The sequence below is a fragment of the Platalea leucorodia genome (assembly GCF_965183815.1).
Source record: "Platalea leucorodia genome assembly, chromosome: 4".
Taxonomy (NCBI): Eukaryota; Metazoa; Chordata; class Aves; order Pelecaniformes; family Threskiornithidae; genus Platalea; species Platalea leucorodia.
In genome coordinates this window covers 100,021,655-100,041,632 of record NC_138826.1, presented here as the reverse complement: position 1 = coordinate 100,041,632, position 19,978 = coordinate 100,021,655, and the positions used below count along the sequence as shown (strand labels likewise).

The following is a 19,978-nucleotide window of genomic DNA, read 5'->3' as shown; positions in this document are numbered from 1 at the left end:
CACTCTGCCATAATTCCTCGTGAGGGCCTGCTCTGGAGGTGCTTCCCAGGGGAAAGCTGCTGGTCTTCTACACTCCAGAAGACCTGCCAGAGCATGCTTTGTGCTATAGGGGTGCGATCCAGTGTGAAATGTCTGTCCAGGGTGCTTCCCTCTATCCCATACCGCCTTGACACAGGACTCGTGAGACAGATAAGATGGACCCAGGCCGTTCCTGAAAGGAACGCTGGGTTGCAAGCAAGGACGGGATTTGCAGGCAGCCTGATCTGAAGCTGAGTTTAGGCAGTTTGCCGGGATAATATAAATCCTTGCAGATGGGATTCATCCAGCCTGCATCCAGACACCTGCGTTGGAGTTAGTTGTCTAAACTGCCTTTACAGTCAACAGAGGGAAACAGGCTTACCTAGAGTGGGATTCATCTGATCCATTTTAGACAACAGCTTTAATTAGATTAACGGTGCTCTAAAAGGGTCAACTTCTCTCTCTTGACTCTGAAGGTTTCTACATGACTAATTTGATTATAATGTCAACAGCACATCTACAAGCATTGATAGGAGGCATGGTGAGTGCTGGGCAGCATCACGCAAACCGCAGAGTGGCTTATTTGTGACTGTATCGTGTACTCCCTTCACTGTGCCTCCCTTTCATGCTGCCTACCGTGGATATGGCTGAAGGACTTCTGGCACAGAGTTGCTTCAGCTCCACAGAAGTATTTCTCTTCCAACTCTATAAACCTTCTGTAAGTAGTTCCCTGTATGCTGTGCCCTGACAGCAGAGATTACACTTTTTTTTTTTTTTTTTAATAAATAGAGTAGCTGACATGTGGACTGGTAAGAATGGGGCTTAGCTCCTAGTCATCATAAATCTTACATTTGTTCTGCAAGAATTTTCCCTGGAAAACCAACAGTGCTGTTGAACACCTTTGCACATCTAGAGAAGGCCAAAAAATATGTATTTTTTTGTTTTGTTTTTCAAATTAAATTGGTTCTCATTATAAAATGCTGCCTGAAGGAGCTGTGAAATTAGTTTACATTTGTCTCTAATACGCTAAATTAATGCAATGTAATTTTGCTGTTTCAAATCAGTGACATAACCATTCAAGCTATATCAGTTATATACTCACATTAGCTTGAAAAGTGGGATTAAATTAGCTATCTGCAAATCAGCACTTTTTCTTATCACCACAGCAATTCATGTTTCTGTGCATAATACTGTGAAATCTTGAATCTGCCAAGGGAAACATTTTCAAGGCTCTGAAACCGAGCACTAGAGTTTTAGAGCTCTACTACAAGGGCTACACGTCTGTGAGCCGAGTTCGGCACTCAGTTAAATAACTTGGTGCAGCTCTCAGTGATGCTAATGGGACTTGCACCCGTGTAACGAGCAGTCCATTTACATTCCCAGCACAAATTCAGAAATATTTGTGCATCCCCCATGACAACAAGGTAATCTGTGGGACACAAGACAGGCAGAATTTCACTCCATTTGCTTACGGTATTAGACTGTTCTTCCTCTTTTGAATACCTTCTTATACATCATTTACCATATCTCAGGCTTTGTTATATCACATGGACCTAGAAATTCATTTGAATCAGTATGGTAATAATAAGATGCATCATTAGTATAATGTATGATCAAGCCATACTTTTCCATGACATATGAATATTCGTAAAGATATCTATCATATTCTGTCGATTCTAAAAAGGGATTATTAAAATATATATAATTATAAACCCTAGTATGTCCCAGGTAATCATTATATTTATTTGATTAATGTAAATTCATTAGACTTTTTATCTACTGTAGAGTAGTGATGTCCCTTAAATGAATAGCAGTGGTATTCATAACTTTGTTTGTGGCTATCTATTAGAATCAGGTACTTTACTTTATCAGGCTGGTCTCTGAAGAAGAAGCTTTCAGAAAATGATAAAAATCTAATAATACTCTTTGGAGGGGATGCAATGTGACTGATTGGTAAGGTCAAGAAAAATCTTATTTGCGATGCCCTTATTGGTACATGATTTGACATGACATTTTTACCTTGAAATTGGTTTTAGCAATTGAAGAATATGACGGTTTAGTTTTCAAGAAATATTGGATTGAGGATCTATAAGAAAAAATCTCTAATTCAATCTATTGCCTTCTCAATTAAGATACTGCCTATCACCCAGCACCTTTAACTTTTATTTCATTAAGCTTTAAAGTACATTCACTTTAAAAGCTAAGCCTACATTCTTTTTGCGACTATAATCCACATCTGAAGACAATAAGGAAGAAAAGATGTAAAAACTATGGAGCATTTCACAAGCATAAGTAAATACTATACCCCGAAGGGAATAATAATCCATTGCACAATGCATATGACTCATCACTTAAAGGTATGTATTCTTGTTTCATTTGTAAAATATGACCCTTGAGGCAATTAATTCAAACCTGACCTACAGAATCTGAACTTCGGTGCCCAATTCAATTTTTTTTCATCTGATAGAACAACAGGAAAAGTATGAGGGAGGATCTCTGAGCTCCAGAGGTCTCCCAGCAGCTGACCCAGATAAGAGAGGGGCAGTTGGATGTGTATTACAGGATCTGTAGCAGTCAGAAGGGAGAAAAGAGCCAATTTGTCCTTTCATAAAAAGTAAACTTTTGGAGTTCCAGTGAGGAATGAAAAATGAATGAGGTTAAAGACGGATCGGGAGACTCTCCAACCGTCTTTGCCAAAGGATGATTTCTCAATAGAAAGAGACGAGAATTCAGGTCCGACTTGAGGAAAGCCTATTCAGAACACTTTCCTGTGCAGGTGAGAAACTGAGCAGTGACACTCAAGCAGGGTAGCTGGAAGATTTTTCAGAGAACTCACTGGCTTTTGCTGCCATTTCAGGTAGTGCAATGAATGGCCCTAATGGATAGGTAGCATTTTTATTCTAGTTGTCTTCCCGGATGAAGGCATGGGAGGCGATAGACTTCCAGTCTATCAGATCATTGGACCAGAAGGTAGAGTAAAACCTCTCTTGCTCCTGGGTCTGAGAGCCAGCCCTTCGCACAACATGACCAATACTGACTGGGAGTCTAAATTCCTCCCTGGGCTTGGGATGGTCAATCTACCTGCTAGCACCACATCCCTGGCACCCTGGTGATTTCACAGCGTGAGCCTTTCCCTGACATCCCCTGCTGCACTCTTTCTTTGCCAGGAGACGTGAGTGAGATACAGATCGGCACAGAAAGAAAGGTCATGAGGGAAACTTTGCTGGGCTTCTGTGGTAGCTTTATGCCACAGAGTCAACACAGAGAGAGGCTCCAACTCTGAGTGTCTTCGGATAGGTAGTCAGGAATATCTTCAATAATCACATGCTCACCAGCCAGAGTTTCCAGGGAATTTCTTTTATCATTATTTAATAAATCTAAGTTAGACACTCGCAGGTGAATTCTAGGAATTTGGATGAGTATTATGAGTATGGATTGTTCATGGACTTGTAAACACTGAAGGAATTTTAGGGTATTTTAAAATTTTCCTGTAATACAGCAAGAAATGGCATCTAGCAGGGAGCAATTAGGAAATGCTAAAGATCTACTTACTGAAGAGATAATTAAAAGTCTGTGGAAAGAGATGATCTTGCATAGCTACAGGGTCACTTGTTGAAGGTCATGCATTAAAAGGTGCTTCTCCTTAATTTTGCAAACTTGCGTATCTTTGGACATTCATGGTTAGAAGAGATTAAGCAGTGGGAATAGGTATCCAAATTAGTTAATGAATGGAATATTAAAAATGCTACAGCAAAGGATCCCCGAATGACCACTTGTTGTTCACTATTGCAGAATCAATGGAAAGTACAGGTTTTCAAAGAGAAAATATTGGCCTCAAGTGCTTCAGAAGCAGAAGAATCATCTAGCACGACTTATAGCAGAGGTTAGAAGACACTTATTTTGTAAACAGGCTCCTGATCAAGCACCATTCCAAACTGTCCAAAGCTTTTTTACAGGTACAAGGCAAAGTGAATGAATGAGCTGCTTCCCTCCTCGTGCACCTCACACAGGAACTGCGTGTGAGCAGAAGTGAGAGGATTTGTGTATCCTTATGCACTATCTAGAGCTGTCAGGAATTTATGCAGCACTGCCTGAATTCGTATTTTTTGTTCCTAGTCAGAACAAATGGTCAAAAGAACACATGAAATAGAAATTAAAAAGAAACACATTGCAAGTATTGAAACATATGGTTCAATAACTCTAGAACATTTTTTTCGCTTGTTGAAATACCAAATTCGAAGAAGGCAAAATGTATTATTTTGATAGTGTTAACATAGAATGTAATATAAACACAACTAGTGTGAACACAGTATTGAATAATTTTAAGGAAATTTAAATAACTATGAAATGAAAATGATAAAGTTGAAGCAAGGCATTTTTGCCTGAAAAAGTTTCAGAAATATTGAACTGCAAACATGAAAGCTGAAATGATCAACTTAAATGATTCTTCTATCAATCAGGGGCTGGCATATTGCCCCCAAAACTTTTCAGTCTCAGTGAAACTGCATTTCTTATGGGGAGTTGTTCCAGAAAAACTCTTTTACCAGTTGTACCACTCATCTCTTCCACCGGGATGGAAAGAAACAGGCAGAGAACAAATACCCCAGGACACATCAGCTCATCAGCTGTCTCTGCTCTCCAAGGCTTTGGGATGCAGAGCATCCCCAAAAGCTCCTGCTGCTTACAAAAGTGACCCTCCACTCACACTGCGACTCCATCAGGGCTCTAGGCCACAATTAAGCCTCAGGGAGTGAATTAAGGGTCTGGGGACAGAGAGCTGACAAGAAAAGGTGAGACCTCTTTTAAACTGGGCATCACCAGTTTTAGGCAAATGGGAGAGGGTCTGGGAGGTGGCAGAGAGAAGGAGCAGAGCTCTAGGAAACAACACTTATCAGGAGAATTTGGAGCGGTTTGGTTTGTTTTAACTGGAAAAGAGAAAGGCTGAGTCATAATGTAGTGCAAATATGTAAAATTAGCAGGAGAGACTGGTACTCTGTTGTTTGTGTCCACTGAGGGTTAAACAAGAAGACAGCTAATTAGCAGCCAGGATTTGGGTTAATTATGAGAAAGAAGTCTTTCCAAACCACTAGGTAAGCAGGTAGAGCAGCTCTCTCCAAAGCTTGTTTAAGCAAGGTTGTGAAATTTCTTTCACAAGGAGCTTTAATAACAGCCTAGACAAATATCCGTCAGGCAATGGTCTGCGTACATTTGCTCCTGCTGCAGGGAAGCGGGCCAGGCTAGGTCTTTGTGGTCCCTCCCAGCTGTACTTTCCTTTGATGCTTTGGGATGTGTTTCAGTGCTGGCTTTGGTTTTCCCAAGAGCCAGAGTTTCTGAATGCTGACAAAAGCAGCTTCTTGGAGGAGGCTGGTGAGAGAAAACTGGAAAGAAAAAGGGCCTAAATAACAATTTAAAAAAATGACTCAGTTAGCTCTCCTCTCCCAAACTAAGGAAGCAAAAAGATATATAACCTCAGCTACAGGACTTCTTGATCATTTTGCTTTGTATTATACTGTTTGTCTGCGTTTGGTCTATTCAGGACCATAATCTGTTTTCTCCTTTATAAATGTGATAGCTGGTCATTGCAGTGCTCTGGATCCCTGCTGGAAATAGTTCCTCATCGTTGTTTATTTTTATAATGACTGGATGAAAGTTTGTTTTTTTGGCATATTGCTCATGCATAGGGCCCAGAATCTCCAGCGCAGGATGGGGCAGGCTGCAGCCATAGGCATCCTCTGCCAGCAACTTCCTCAGTTACGCAGTGCAATCTTGTTTTGCCACTTATAAATCTTCCCCTTCTTCCTGAGAACTAATATACTTCCTTGAGAAATAAGCTCAAGGTAAAGACTAGTGGCAGAACAAATGGCAAGCAGAGCTGGGCTGCCACAGAGGCAGGGAAAGCCACCAAGTGCCAGAAGGTTTAATTTCAATAGAGCAAAATATATTACTTGGGCAGTATAAAACACTCTGGATTATAATCCGTTTGAGGTTATATTCCACCCTTTGTGCAGGGAGAATGAACTTGTGTACAGCTGCTTTTACACTGGGGCAGGTTCTTAGAGATGAGCAGTGGCAGGGGACAGGTATCCTTACGGAAAAGGAGGGTCAGACCTGCCTCTTCTTGTGTGTTGGCAAATATCACGCACACTGCAAGGTACGAAAAGACAAAGGGACATAATTCTGACTGTCTATGTCCATGTCGTTTTTCAATAGCAGGTTAAAAGGCAGGATGGCAGCAAACCACTGCTCAAAGGAAAGGCTGCTCCCCAATATTTGGGGGAGAGAGTAAGCTCTACGGTGTTCATTGCCTGGAATTGTCAGTCACTTTTGGACAGTGGATTTAGTTCTTTAAAACTTCAGGTCCTTTCAAATCTGTTCAAATTCTGAGGAAGTCCCGAATATTTGACAAGCAAGGTATGCAGAAATCGGGGCCTGAAGAGAAGCAATATTGCATATTCTCACAAGGGAACAGAGAAAGCAACTGAATAATCTTCAAAAGAAAGACTCCTCAAATCCACACAAAGCAAAATCTAAAGAGCTGATTTCAGTAATGATCTTTGGAAATCTTTTGTACTTAGAAATAATCATGCTCGCATTACTCAAAACCTAATAAATTTTGAGTTTGGTTGATTTCACTGAAATGTTTTGCTTTCTGACTCATGGGTAAGGTGTCTTTTTGATAACATTGAACACCGTGTTTCATTGCGGGGGCACTGATTTTCAGATTAAAATCTGAACCCATTAAATTACAAGCCACGATTACATCCAGCTGAAATTCAGGTCCTGACACTCATAATATTATACAAATTAGGATCATGAAGAATATTATGACCTTGAAGCTATAAAAGACTGCAAATTTGCAGACATACCGTTTAAAGTGCTTTGAGCAAACCTAGCTCTAATACTTAGAATTCAATACAGGACATAGTGTATGATGATCATTAGAAATAAGCTGAGAATATGAGCAGTAACGTAGCATGTCATAAAGAGTGTAGGTCAATTTAGCTTCAGTTAGGCTAAACAGACCTTACAGAATAAGAAAATGTTGGAGGTGCAAGACAAATGTGTAGGCAAAAGCTTATAGGAAACAGTTCCAGTACAACTAGACAATAAATGTCATCTTTGCTTTATAAAAATTAAAGTACATCACATGGTCATATCTGAACACCTTATTTAGATTTAGACACTGTGTATTATCAACTCAGGTAACAAAAAAAAAAGGCCCAGATCCCTGACTGACCCTCTGTTCATGCAGAGGTACCCAACTGCAAAAGCCCAAACCTCTCTTAAAACTTAGTTGCTGAACTTTGATAAGTTAGGAAAGATTTGTCCCAAGAGGTAATCCAGCAATCAGAAATTCTTCAAAACAATACTTACTTTTGATTTTACATATTTACTTTTCCTCTTTCTTTGATGCTTGTTCCATTTTCCTTTTATATCCGCAGTCACCATTTGCACACATTTCCTAACTATCACAGTAGCACTTGAACTTGCCATGTAATCTTACATAGCTTTATCGCATTGTTCTGTGTTTAGTCACTGAATTTGCATTGTTAAATTGCAATATAAAAATCTCGTTATCAGATACTGTAAAAGCCTTATTTCTTTGGAAGAGGTTCCTTGGAAACTGTTGTTCTACCCACAGCTTTATTTCAAATTTGTTGTTGAGTTTTGCCTATGCAGTGGAAACAGTCTGCGCAGCAAGCACCAAAATGTCAGTGGAAGCCCCAAAGTTCCAAGGCAAAAATCAAAGTATTTTGACTGAAAATTCTGTGCCATTCACCACACGAGGATGACAAGATAACAGATTGTCTTCTCCAAGACTGACTCACCACAGAGAAGTTCATTCCCAGTTTAGGTACAGTAATCACCATCTGAGGAAAGCACACTGAGTTCAAGTTGATTCCCTGAGCTGTGATTGTACTTCCACCACTAGGAAAAATTAAAAATAAAATAATAAAAAAAAAAGATGAGTAGGATAATGATGCATCTGCTATGATAATCTTAATTACAAATTATATTTTAGACTCAATGACAACATAAAACCAGAATTAGGGATATATGGGTGAATGCAAATACATAGCTCTGAGCAGTGAGATTATTTTTCTGGGAAACAGATTTTACACTTATTATAACAACTAATCAAATACAGGAAAAGAAAAATAATTTTAAAAATTGTGGTATGCCAGGATATAAAACAAATGTGTACATTTTAAAGGAGGGTGTATACTTGTACTTAGCATTTGGTAACTTACTTAACTTACTGCTTTCAGTGGTGCTGAAAAAGGTGCCTTTTTTACTGCTGACATTTTTTTGGCAAAGGCAGATGGCTTGGATTACAGCTACTGAGACCATAAATATGTCACTTAAAAACACACACATACTGCCATACATATATATTCATAATATTTATGTAGCGCTGGATTTAGACTATTTTAAAATCCATTTGCTCTCCTGAGTACTGCTGACTTGTCACATTAAATGATTTTCCTCACTAATCAGTGTAATGTCCAGACACGGTATAAGGGACACACTTAGCTGTACAGTAGGTATCTCAGCAGGACATCACAGGTACGCTCAGCAGCAGCTAGGAGTTAAATCACATAAGGAAAAGAGACGCCCTTCCCCCTTCTCCTTCACCTCTGAAAGGAAATGATCTGCCCTCTGCAACTGCACCATAATAGAAGCAATTGGCATGGCAGATAGAGATAAAAATGCAATTTCTTTTGATAGATTGCTGCGCAGCGTAGCCATTCGTCTTTCACTCATTACTTTTCTTATTTCTATAAGAAACTTTTACTCACCTAAGAAAAGATTTCGCCGGATGAATTTTTAAAACAACGGGGTCTTCTCTGTATGTGAAATGACCGCTTGCATCTCGAATGGCTTCGTCAATTCCCACCCTCACACGATATTCCTGGGGAATTCGTTGTGCCGGAGTGTAGCACTCCGCAGTGCTCACTGATATGCTGGAAGGACAGAAAAAAACTTCCTTGTCAGCATTATAAAACATGTATTCGGTTTAAAACACTGTCCTTTAGTGAGCCCCAAGCCCGCCTAAGGATCCGCTTGTAAAAAAACATATTGATTACCACACTGGATGACCATATTGCTACAAACAAGCAGGGCGTGAAGTAGAAACAGCAACACCACTGCTTAGGCTCAAGATTCATCTTGATTTTGTTGACTTGCACCTTGCCTGACAGCCACGTCAGCCCCTGCACCCTGCAAAGGCAGCTTCCAGCCTGGAAAATGACAGCATGCTCCAGCTTTAAGGAGAAGGACTTGTTCTGCTGTAACCAAGGGATAACATCTTTCTCTTTCCAATCCACAGGGTTTGCCCTGTGTTAAAAACCTCAAGAAAAGGTGCTGGTGGAGGATGTACCACCACGCCAGAGATCTCCTGGCCTGGGGGCACCTGCTGACTCCAGGTGCTGCTGAGGGGCAGGCAGAGAGCAAGGAGAATGGAGGAGAAGGTGAAAATTCAGGAGGAGCTGGCTGAATTCAGCACAGCAGCAGAGCCTCTGGGATATTCACCTTTCCCTTGCTCTCTCATGCTTGGCCCTGGAAGTCCTCCTCCTACACCGAGCTCAGTGGGTGAGCAGGCAGCGGAGGGCTGAAGGATCCTGAAGCTTGAAGCACATGAAGTGTGGCCTCAGGGAGCAGGGCACATCACAGGCAAGGGTAACAACACATCCGGGAGCTCTCCAAGTGAGGCTGTTCTCAAAGGATGTGAGAGATGATTGTCTCCAAATTAGACAAAAGGGGCATTTACTGCCACTTCTGAAGCTTTCCAGGAAGGTGGGGTTCACTGTGCGCTGTAGGGGTTAGTGATTCGTTCATATGTATCTGGAAGCTTTTTATCGTCTTTTAAAGGAAAAAATAAACCCTTGATCTAGCTGCCCTCAGAACTGGGGAAAGCTGCCAGTTTTGACAGAGAAATACCTGCCCTGAGAAACTGGCTAAGACCTGTGTAGAAGCCTCCAGACAACTCGGCTGGTGAGAAAGAGGGGTGCTGGGGATGCTTACTGGATAAGCCCCAGCTACGGTTCGATACCTAGAGGTCCATCTGACCAAAGCAGGTGTCTGCCTCTGAGCTGGCTGTCAGCTCACCCCCACAGTAGATGTCTCAAATGGATCAGATGAATCATTCCCAAAAGGTTTATATATTCGTCTATTAGTTGACCAGCTGAGATGATGACATCAGTAAATGCCACCCTAAACTATTAAGTAGCCACTGAAAGAAGTGCTGAAGATCTTGCTAGTGATTATATATCAGACTTGAATACCTAAATCCCTTTCTTGATTTAGTCAGACTTGGGTGACTTGATCAAGAGCACACAATAAATCATTTAGCAGCAAAGAATAAAATTTAGCTCTCCTGACTTTGAGCCTGACGTTAACTAATAGGCTATTGCTTTCCCACGTTCTCCACAAATGTGATGTTACACCACTACGACTTTACATAATCATTAGGAGAGACTCAAAATTTAGAGGAATTGCTGGACGACCTGTTCCTGGAGCACAGTGGGCCAGGTTCTGCCCCTGGCCGCAGAGGTGACAATTCTGGAGTCACCCTGCTGTACCTTAAAACAGGACCAAGCAGGATTTGCACAATGGTAGAACGGCTACCAAATTCAGAACGCTTGTCTGCCACAGCAGAGAATCTGTGCTCGGTATTTAACATTTATATTCAGCTGGGATTGAAGGCATTTCCACACAGAGCATGTCAAAGATTCTTGACTGAGCTCCTACTGGATCCAGTACAGAGCCACAAGAAATTCTGGATTAATCCTCAAAACAAGTTTGTATATACCAGGAAAAGTCCCAAACTGATGCTGCTTCTGGTTTGGAGGCTGTTCACTGATAGTACCGCAGAAATAGCTCCTCCTCTGCAGGGGATACACAGTCCCAGACTGGTCAGGTTTCCACTGAACAAACCAGTAGGAAATGGTAACCTGCACCCACTGGGCACTCACTGGGAGCTGCTGCATGAACAGCAGCTCTCGCTAATACAAGAGAGAGGGCTGAGTGTGTGGGAGTCGGGCTGACAAAAATGATGGGAAATGGGCAGTTTCTAGTCCATTAGAAGCTGATCTGCTACTTCTCTATGCAACCTTTTAATGACGTTAATGAAGGCATTACAGAATAAACAAGTCTTCTAGGAACCGTAGTCCCTTCTAGGAAACTTTCAGACATCCTAAACTCAGGATGTAATCCAGAACTGCGTGCTTATTGCAGTATCAATTGTCCAATATGTAACACGAGGAGAGGAGAGCAATGCATGGTTGTTTTTTTTTACTCCAAGACATTTTAATCAAGCCATTTCAAGATTAAAGGCATCACTTTTTAGTAAGTACATTACCTTTTCAAGGTGCATGGTTTCTCACCAACAAAAATCCTTCTGGATTTTCCACTGTTTAGGTATTTTCCAGCTACAGTTAGCAATGTTCCTCCAGATTTGGGGCCATAGGTGGGAGAGATACTTGTTATTACAGGATTCTGAGGGGAGGTAAAAATAAGACCAGTGGATTGTTAATTTTTTTTCAAAATGTGAAGACAAAGAATCTTGTAACAGTTATTAGCATTTCCATGAAGTAATAATAAAGCAAACAGGAATATAGAATTATCGTACTGGACTGGACTTATGAGGAATCCCCTTCCAGTTAATACTGAAGCTGACTTTGACAATAAAGTTTTAATCATAGTGCTTACCACGTACGAAAATGTATTGAATAGTGTTTTGCCATGTCCAACAGAAACACTACTGGATATATTAAAACTCGGATTTTTTGCAGCAGGAACTGTGCATTCTAGCCTTTGAAAAACAAGGAAAAAGATGGGATTACATTTTTTTTCTGGCTTGATTTTTTGTATTAAAATAGAACCACTTCAAACTCATAGTAATGGAGGATCTATACTAAACAAATCATTGACCTATGTGCGTCAGGGACATTTCAGAAATAACAGCTAAAAAATGTGGTCATCTTCTTTAATACTAAATACAAACACTGTGGTGTTTATACTCGGCCAGAGAAAATAATTTTAGCGTATCAAATAAATTTCAGAAAAAAAGAAGCATGCTAGAGAAAACAAATACCTCCTATTCAATGGCTGAGTTGTTTTCTGGAATTTTCCTTTAGTGTCAAATTTTGGCAGACAACAGGATTAGAAAAAATGCATCATATACACGTTTGTTGTATAAATTTAAGTATTACCAAAAATTAAACTTGAACTTTTGCGGCAGCATGTGTCAATGTATTACATTACATTTACACAGTCTCGTATATGAACTAGTCTCCTTAAATCATTTTGTTTGCATTAAGACTGTTCAGAATAGCAGTTAGGAGGGTGCTCAGTACTTCTGGAGGGTGATCTTTTTGCTGCTATATATACGAATAGGGAAGCCACAACATGATTTGCACATTGCTTTGGTAGTAGACAGTCATTCATATGCTTTGAACCGAGAGAGGATATTCATTGAACTTCCTATTTCTTCAAGATAACAACTGGAATAACCTCTGTCTTAAGCCATTATCGCACTGTCTCAAATACTTATTTCTGAGGAGGAGGAGGAGAGGTGCAGGTGAGGGTCATAAACCTCTGGATGACGAAATACCTGCATCTTCTCACATTTCTCTCCAGCAGCTTCACAGATTAGGAAGACAGAGGTGACATAACTGAGCCCAGCAGGATCCTGCCCCCTTTTCAAACCTTTGAATAGTTTTGTTCTTGCCAGCTCCCACAGATGTTGAACAGCATTTCACAGACAAACCAGAAAAACCTGCTGCAGGAGCTATCGGCATTAACTAGATTTATTGGATCTCCATTTTGACCACGTTTTTCTTGGGGAGCTTATCAAACCAAGGGATTGTTTCCTCTTTGAAATTTAAGAATCGGAGATGACACTTACAGACTGAATGTTTATATCGTAAAAAAATCCATACCACATAAAGAACATCTGTATACAAGGAAATTCCTATTTTAGGTTTCTTACTTGTTTTTGTTGCTAGATTTTGCTTCCAGAGCACAAATTTGTCCTCCGATATGGACTACTGTATTTTTTAATTCAAATCTATTATTTTTGCTGAATCCGAAGTCCCATCCACACAGTGTCAGTTTTGTCCCACCTTCTAAGGGAGCGCTGCTTGGGAGAATCTGTTAAAAAAAATATTGTGTTAGTTACATCAGGTTTTCTTGAACTTCAAATGGAGTTAAAGAATGTGCAAAGGAATAATTTTAGAAAAGCATTTCTTCTGGTAGACTATGTCCTACCATTCATCTTAATTGTTCTTCACCTTTCATTTGTCACATTATGAGCTTTCTCTGACAGTAGCAATAAATAACAAAACCTACACTAGAAAGCTTTGAAGGATAGTGTTTAGGGGCACTGAACAAGCTGTGCATTGTAATAGTCTTTTAAATCCTGCCGTTCTTGTCTTTCACATCTTATTTCTGGCATGTTAAACATACAATGTACTTATTTTCTTAGAAGCTGAATGCTGAACACAAAAGAGCCCCAAAATGACCATTTTTTGTCAGCTTGATGAAAGTCAGGTTCAGAGTGAAGTAGCTTCAAAGACACCAAAATCCGATATCGTGGTGGCTGTGATGAAGTTAACGTGACTTCTGCTATTCTTTCCTTAAATCTTTTACATTTGGTCACCTCTAATTCCGAGTTAAAAATAAACTACACCTCAGAAACACAGAGACAATCTACAAAGGAAATGCTTTTTTTTCTGTATATTGTAAATTGTCCTGTAAAATATAACAATGGTGGGAAAAATGTAGGAACACTATAGAAATCTTACAAAACTCAGTAAAAGTACTGGTCAGTACTGCCAGTAAAAAAAAAATAAAATCAAAAAGACATTGGTTGAGGGTTTATGAGGACTTTTAACAATACTGTATAATTTTGCAAACATACCAGTACCACTGGACAAACAACAGAGAATGAAAGACTGAATTTATATTTGTGGTCATGGTGCCTAAATGTCTTAAACTTAATGCTTTATTGATAGTAATTTTGCCCCTAAAATGCAATACAGCTGTGCCTTTCAAAGGACCCAACTTCATTTTCAAGCTGAAAGGAACGTGTTCGAGAGATACTTGGCTATTATTTCATCTGGAAATCCAGTAAGACAGCACATTTCTTTTCAGCTCTCTTGTAGCTACACTTCAAGACTCTCACAAATGAACTATTGTAGATAGAAAGGCAGCTGAAGAATACTTCAAAAGAATTATACCATATATTCTATATGGGGAAATTTACTGCCCCCATTAGAAACCAGACAAAGAGCCTGATCTAAAATGCACTGAAGCCAGTAGGAATCTTTCCTATTTTAATGAGCTTTGAATCAGCTCTCAATGAGCAAAGAAGAGGGAACCTATGCAGGAACAGCACTTTTGCACAAATCCCATAAAAAAGGAGCGATGCTCGCACAGCCCCCTGACACAGAACACTGCAGCCAAGAGCATGGAGCAGTACTGTGTCCTGTGGACTCTGTGCTATTCCAAAGTTCAACTTTCCCTTATTTCTTTTTTTTTTCCTTCGAAATCTGGATTGACTTCAGATCCTAGTTTTCCACTCTACTTAATATCTCAGCACACTATCTATTTTTGGAGTAACAAAACCGTAGCAGAAACTGAAATTGCTCTGTGGGGGTACAGGATGTCTTGATGTTTTGTACAATAATGCATTGACATGTGGAATTTGAAGAGTTTGAAATGTAATCCATAAGTTTGCAAAATAAGGGCGTTAAAATCAGGCTTTACAAAACCACACAGAATAAAACCAGAAGGCACTTAACTGGTTTTGAGTGATCTTATCTGCCAAAAAAGGCTTGTGATAGCAGCCCATGTGCCTTAATTGAAGGAGAGTAGAAGTATTTACTACATTCTGCCAGCAAATTTAGGAGGCAAGACCTCTAAGTACATTGCAAAAAATAAACCGAATCTTAAACGTTTGTATTTAAGTTCTGCAGAAATTGCCCCAGAGTGTTTTTATTCATGTCTTTGTATTTGTTCCCTTTGCTCTGTACGATGCGACCTCTGAAAGTCAAATGTGGTTTCCCAGACTTTTCTTGGGAGAGTCGACAGGAATGAATAGTGAACCTCCTGGACTTTGAACTGAGGTATACGTAGGCATCTTCTGTGTGCTTACATCGCACAGGTAGTAACAGAAAGTAAGCAAAACCCAAATCAGTTATAAACACTATGAAATTCAGGATTCAAAAGTGCTCTACAGCAAGGGAACTCCACTGATAACACGGAGCAAGTCCTGCTGCAAGGCCTGCCATTCTGCTTGTCCCTGCTGCTCTCTGGGCTTTGGGTTAAGGGAGAGAAAGTTAACTTTTCTTTTTCTTTTCAGAAAAATTTAAAGCATTGTGTTTTACTTTTGTTTATGCTGACAGCCATTATGCTAATATCCACTCACGTACTTTACAAATTGTTGGAAGAAAGTATCTTATTTATTAAAGTTTCAACGGCCCATTCATTTTAATTAAGAGGCAAGAACATGTACAGGCCACATGTGAAATTTCCAGCAAAACCTCCAACCTAAACACGCAGCAGAAGGACTGATGTTCTTGATACCTCTGAGACAAAAGCCAGCTAAAATGACTCACTTTAAAAACACAACAAACCATGTCAGGTTTTTAACCACAACAAAGAAGCAAAAGGGAGACCAATTTATTTCTTCTTTTACGCCATTCACCTTTCAGCTTGACCTGAACGCCGCACGCAGATGCCTGCAATTTGTTCCAGCACCAAGCGATCCCTGAGGAGACTCCCTCGATCCCCCTGGCTTTCCTCGAGCACCGCGTGTCCAGGCTGACGGAACATGCCTCGTTGCTGGCAGAGGCGGTGGACGGGAGTGGGGCAGGGCGCTGAGGCGCAGGGTGGGAGCGGGGCTGCGGCGGGGACGTGTCCCGGTGCCAGCCCTGCTGCGCCGTCCGTGGCAGGGGGGACGCGGGGCAGAGCTGGAGCTCCGGGCTCCCTGCAGGGCTGGGCTGCGGGGCTGCTGCCTGCCACCCACGGCTCCAATGGAAAGTGCTTAAAGCAGGGCAGACACATGAAGGATCTGCAGGATTCCATGGGAAAATGCTGGGTTTCTTCTCTGCCATCCCTCATGAGGGCAAAATCTCTTTTTTTGTTGGGTTTTTTTTTTTTTTTCCATTGTGCACCACTCTGTGTAATAACCTGGGAAAACTTTGTTGAAGATTTAGCTAATGTCCATTGGACCAGACCCTTGGAGAAGCTCTGTGTTCCCCTCAGGTTAAAGCGATCGTATGACGTATCTCAAGCAATCTGTCCTTCTGAAAGCTGCAAAATATTAGGAGGGGATCGGACTGAATTTCAGATACCATGCAAAGCAGGTCATCCTCTGTTTGTTAGGAACAAAACAAGCTTGTTTCTCATATTTTACGCATATGGGTTTAAAGACAGATCAGAAGATGATGAATAATCTGTTTTATATTTTTTTCAATAATAATGTTAAATGTCATGGTCCAGTAGAGCATGAAATCTGTCTTAACAGCTAGCTATCCAAAGGGATTTAAGTATTCAGCTGCATTTTTTTCCTTACGAGCCTTCTAGAAGCAACTTCTACCAACGTGGGCATGCTGTAATTCGAGATTCACTTTAAGATCCATCAGTGCCACGGATCCATATTCATTACCAGGGGTAGACTGGGCTTGTGCTGAGCAGGCAGGGCTGAGCCACATGGGGAAGGGGAGCACCCGACTGGCCCCATGCCTGCCCCCACTGCCCCACGTCCAAGGCGCGCTCCCCTGCATGAGTCCTCCCTGCGACTTCACGGGGACTGCAGAGGTGGCCTTGGGGACGCACCTCTCGGTCTAAGCATCTCTGCAGTCCAAGTGATTGCTTCTTAAAACTGCTGACTGCACACACTCATAATTGAAATTAAAGAGAGCTCAGCACCTCCGAAAATCAGAAACTAAGCAGTTCAGGCCTTATAAATCTTTTTGGAGATGTGGCAATATACAGCCACTGCTGTAAAGTTTTGCCAAGAAAAAATATTAAGGGATGCTACTTGTGCTTGAGCTCTAGGAAAGACAAAACAAGCTGTGCGGTATAGGTGTGAGTAGCTTGGTCCTGCAGAGGTATATAAAAATGTATCAGGACTAATTCTCAATGTATCCCTTTGAACTGGTGATTGATAGTCTCATACAAACTAAGGCCAGAAAGGACTATTTGATCAATACAGCCTTTTCTGAAATAAAAGTGTTCTTGTATAAAGGGAAAGTAAACTATTCACATTCTGCGTTAGCAATTTTTTTACATCTCCTTTGCCCAAAGGTAAATGGCAATAGAAGGCAAGGCAAACACCCGCCCCTCCCTCCATCCATTTTGGGTTTGATTCCTATAGTGCTTCATTGTTTGTTCACTGAATTTTGCCTCTGTTAGTCCTAAATTTTGTACCTGAAAGGTGAACATGGAAAAAAAAAAAAACCACCCTTGTAAACGTGTGCTTCTAGATCTGTTTCTGGGTTATTAGCAGTTTTGGCTGTCTACTCTTTAAAAAGTTGTTGTACGTGAAATCATCTGCCTGGTTGAAAGAAATACATTATTAATTTAAAAAAACCTTTCTCTCTGAGAGTTTAGCATGTCAAGTTTTCATCTCCGTTTACAAGCTGAATGTCCTTAAAAGAAAATGTATTTTCAACTACACAGTGTAGTTTAAATGCACTAACAAAAGTAAATGGGTGTAAGCTCTACCAGAAAGTTTTATGCTTGTCCTTCTCTCAGTTTTCTAGTCCGTTAGCTGCGCTATAAACCTCCGCCTTCACAGCTATGCCACACTTCACACGGGATGATTCGGCTACACGTACAGCCGGCCGGTCCGAATCCCGCGCTAACCATAGCTAACCGACGGGAACGCGCCAGCGCGGCGCTCTGCTCGCCCGCGCGGATTCGCTCTCGCACGCCCTTGGTGGGCTCTGGCCGGCTGGCAGCAGCCTCCGGCTGTCCCCGGCCCGGGGAGGGGTGCAGCTACAGGCTCGTCCCCCTCGGCGGCGAGTGGACCCATGGGAACAAGGAGCCAGGGAGGGACGTGAGGAAAGAACATCTCCCTCAGGGTGGTGTTTTGGTTGACAGCTCTGTCGCAGAGCTTAGGTAGGGGAGACAGGGACTTTTCCCCACAGGGAAACACCACCCTTTTCTCCAACGCTGGAGCCAGCCTGGGGACAGATGAGGAGCGTGGGCTGGAGACCTCCTACGTTGGGTCAGGCTGTGGCAGCTGTGGATGGGAAGTGCTTTCCTCCACCTCCTCCCTTTGAGAGGGGTCTGAGGAAGGGTGCTCCCTTTTTGTGACTGGCCTTTCCTGTCAGACCCCTGCCAGGCTGGCTCAGACCCATGTTGTTCACCCCCCAGGACGACCAGACAGACCTGTCCACCGTGAGCACCTGAGCTCGCAGCATTCAGGAAGAGTATGTGCATCCAGCCAGAGGCTTTATGGACACTGAGGCTGAGGGGAAGTCGAGGAGAGCAGACACTTCATTTATCACAATTGCATAAAAATAAACAGGTAATGTCCGCAGAGCGCAGACCACGTTCTTCCCTCAGAGATAAATAGGAGAAATCCACCGTTTTACCTCATAAACCCTAGGTAAGCAGGTCTCCTGGGTCCAGGTGCCACCAGGGCACTCGGGAGACCTGAGGCACTGCTGGCTGCACCAGCCACACTGCATGAAGGAAGGTGCCAGCAGGCACTGGCTGCAGGACCTGAAGTGATGGCAGCCCGGCCCCTTCAGCGGGATCTTCGTTATCTGTCAATAGAAAGACATGATGCACAGATCCTTTTAATACGTACACTAAGCGGCAAGGAGAGTCTCTATTTATGCAATGCGCTGTGGTGCTACTCAGATTTCAGATGTGCAAGCTGCGGTTTGACTTCTCTTTAGCTCAGTAATTATAGGATCTTATAAGTAATTTAATTGACATGATTTTAAATTCGCTTGGGAGAAACCCTAAAGGCATCTTAATGTTATATACAGTTACTACCAGCATCTGGTGTTTACAGCAAGATAGCATTTTTTGCTGATGGAAAAAGAAAACAGCAGCATGCTCTTCCCAATTCTGCACTAGTTCTTGGAAAAAACAGTGTATCTCAGTATGTCTTAGTTCATACATTTGTAAAAATAGGCATGATGGCTATTTCAACTTTGGCAAGGCTGTATTAATATCTGTGACACACAGCACGTGACTGCCCATGTACTTGTTTTTTAACACCTATCATCAAAAAACCTATACTGTACCTGAAATACGAATTAAAATTTATATTATTTAAAATATCAGGATAGTTACAATAATAGTAATTCTAAATACAAAAGAATTATTTTTAGTCAAAATATTAAAATGAGTATGTAATTACATTACTATATAAGCACATCATACTTCTTCACACTTCGGTACCTTCCTTAAACTTATTTTGGACATTTTATTGAAGATTACTCTTATAAATATCTTATACATTTCTAGTAAATGATTAATAACCATCTTTACTAATGGCTGATGTATTTCTGTAAATTCTTATAGAACTCAAAGGGTCAAATTATTGCTTACGATTATGGTTTAGGATTATCTGTAATATTATCTGCTGATGTTTTAAACCCATTCTACAATGCGTATCTACTTATGACAATAGCATATTTATGACAGCTCTTCATCTTTTATTAACCCTTTGTAGACTATATGCTAAAGCAGTCTTCAAACCTTGCTATGAACACTGACTCCTGATTTTGAACACACCCACGTAACTCTTGCACACACATCCCTCCTTAAAAAGTTATAATGTTATGACAGAAACCAACAAAAGCCAGGAAACTGTGAGCACCATTCTTTCCTTAAGTCATTGTGTTTTTTTTCTTTGCAAGCACTTGAATTAAGGACAGGGTTTCAGCCTTAAAATCTGCATTTCCTGGCTTTTGTTGGTTTATATCAC

General features: G+C 41.2%; 1 protein-coding gene across 1 annotated transcript in view; it reads right to left on the bottom strand.

The window, feature by feature from the left end:
- Window positions 1-19,978, bottom strand: part of MET (MET proto-oncogene, receptor tyrosine kinase) — a gene marked incomplete at its 3' end in the record, with an annotated part of 89,886 nt that overhangs the window by 21,831 nt on the left and 48,077 nt on the right. Inside the window, exons 5-10 of the mRNA XM_082308805.1 lie at window positions 18,630-18,803; window positions 13,013-13,173; window positions 11,731-11,833; window positions 11,381-11,517; window positions 8,820-8,984; window positions 7,848-7,947 (exon numbers count right to left, since the gene is read on the bottom strand). Of these exons, the coding sequence (XP_082164931.1) occupies window positions 7,848-7,947; window positions 8,820-8,984; window positions 11,381-11,517; window positions 11,731-11,833; window positions 13,013-13,173; window positions 18,630-18,803 (840 nt within the window). The remainder of the gene's footprint in view (window positions 1-7,847; window positions 7,948-8,819; window positions 8,985-11,380; window positions 11,518-11,730; window positions 11,834-13,012; window positions 13,174-18,629; window positions 18,804-19,978) is intronic.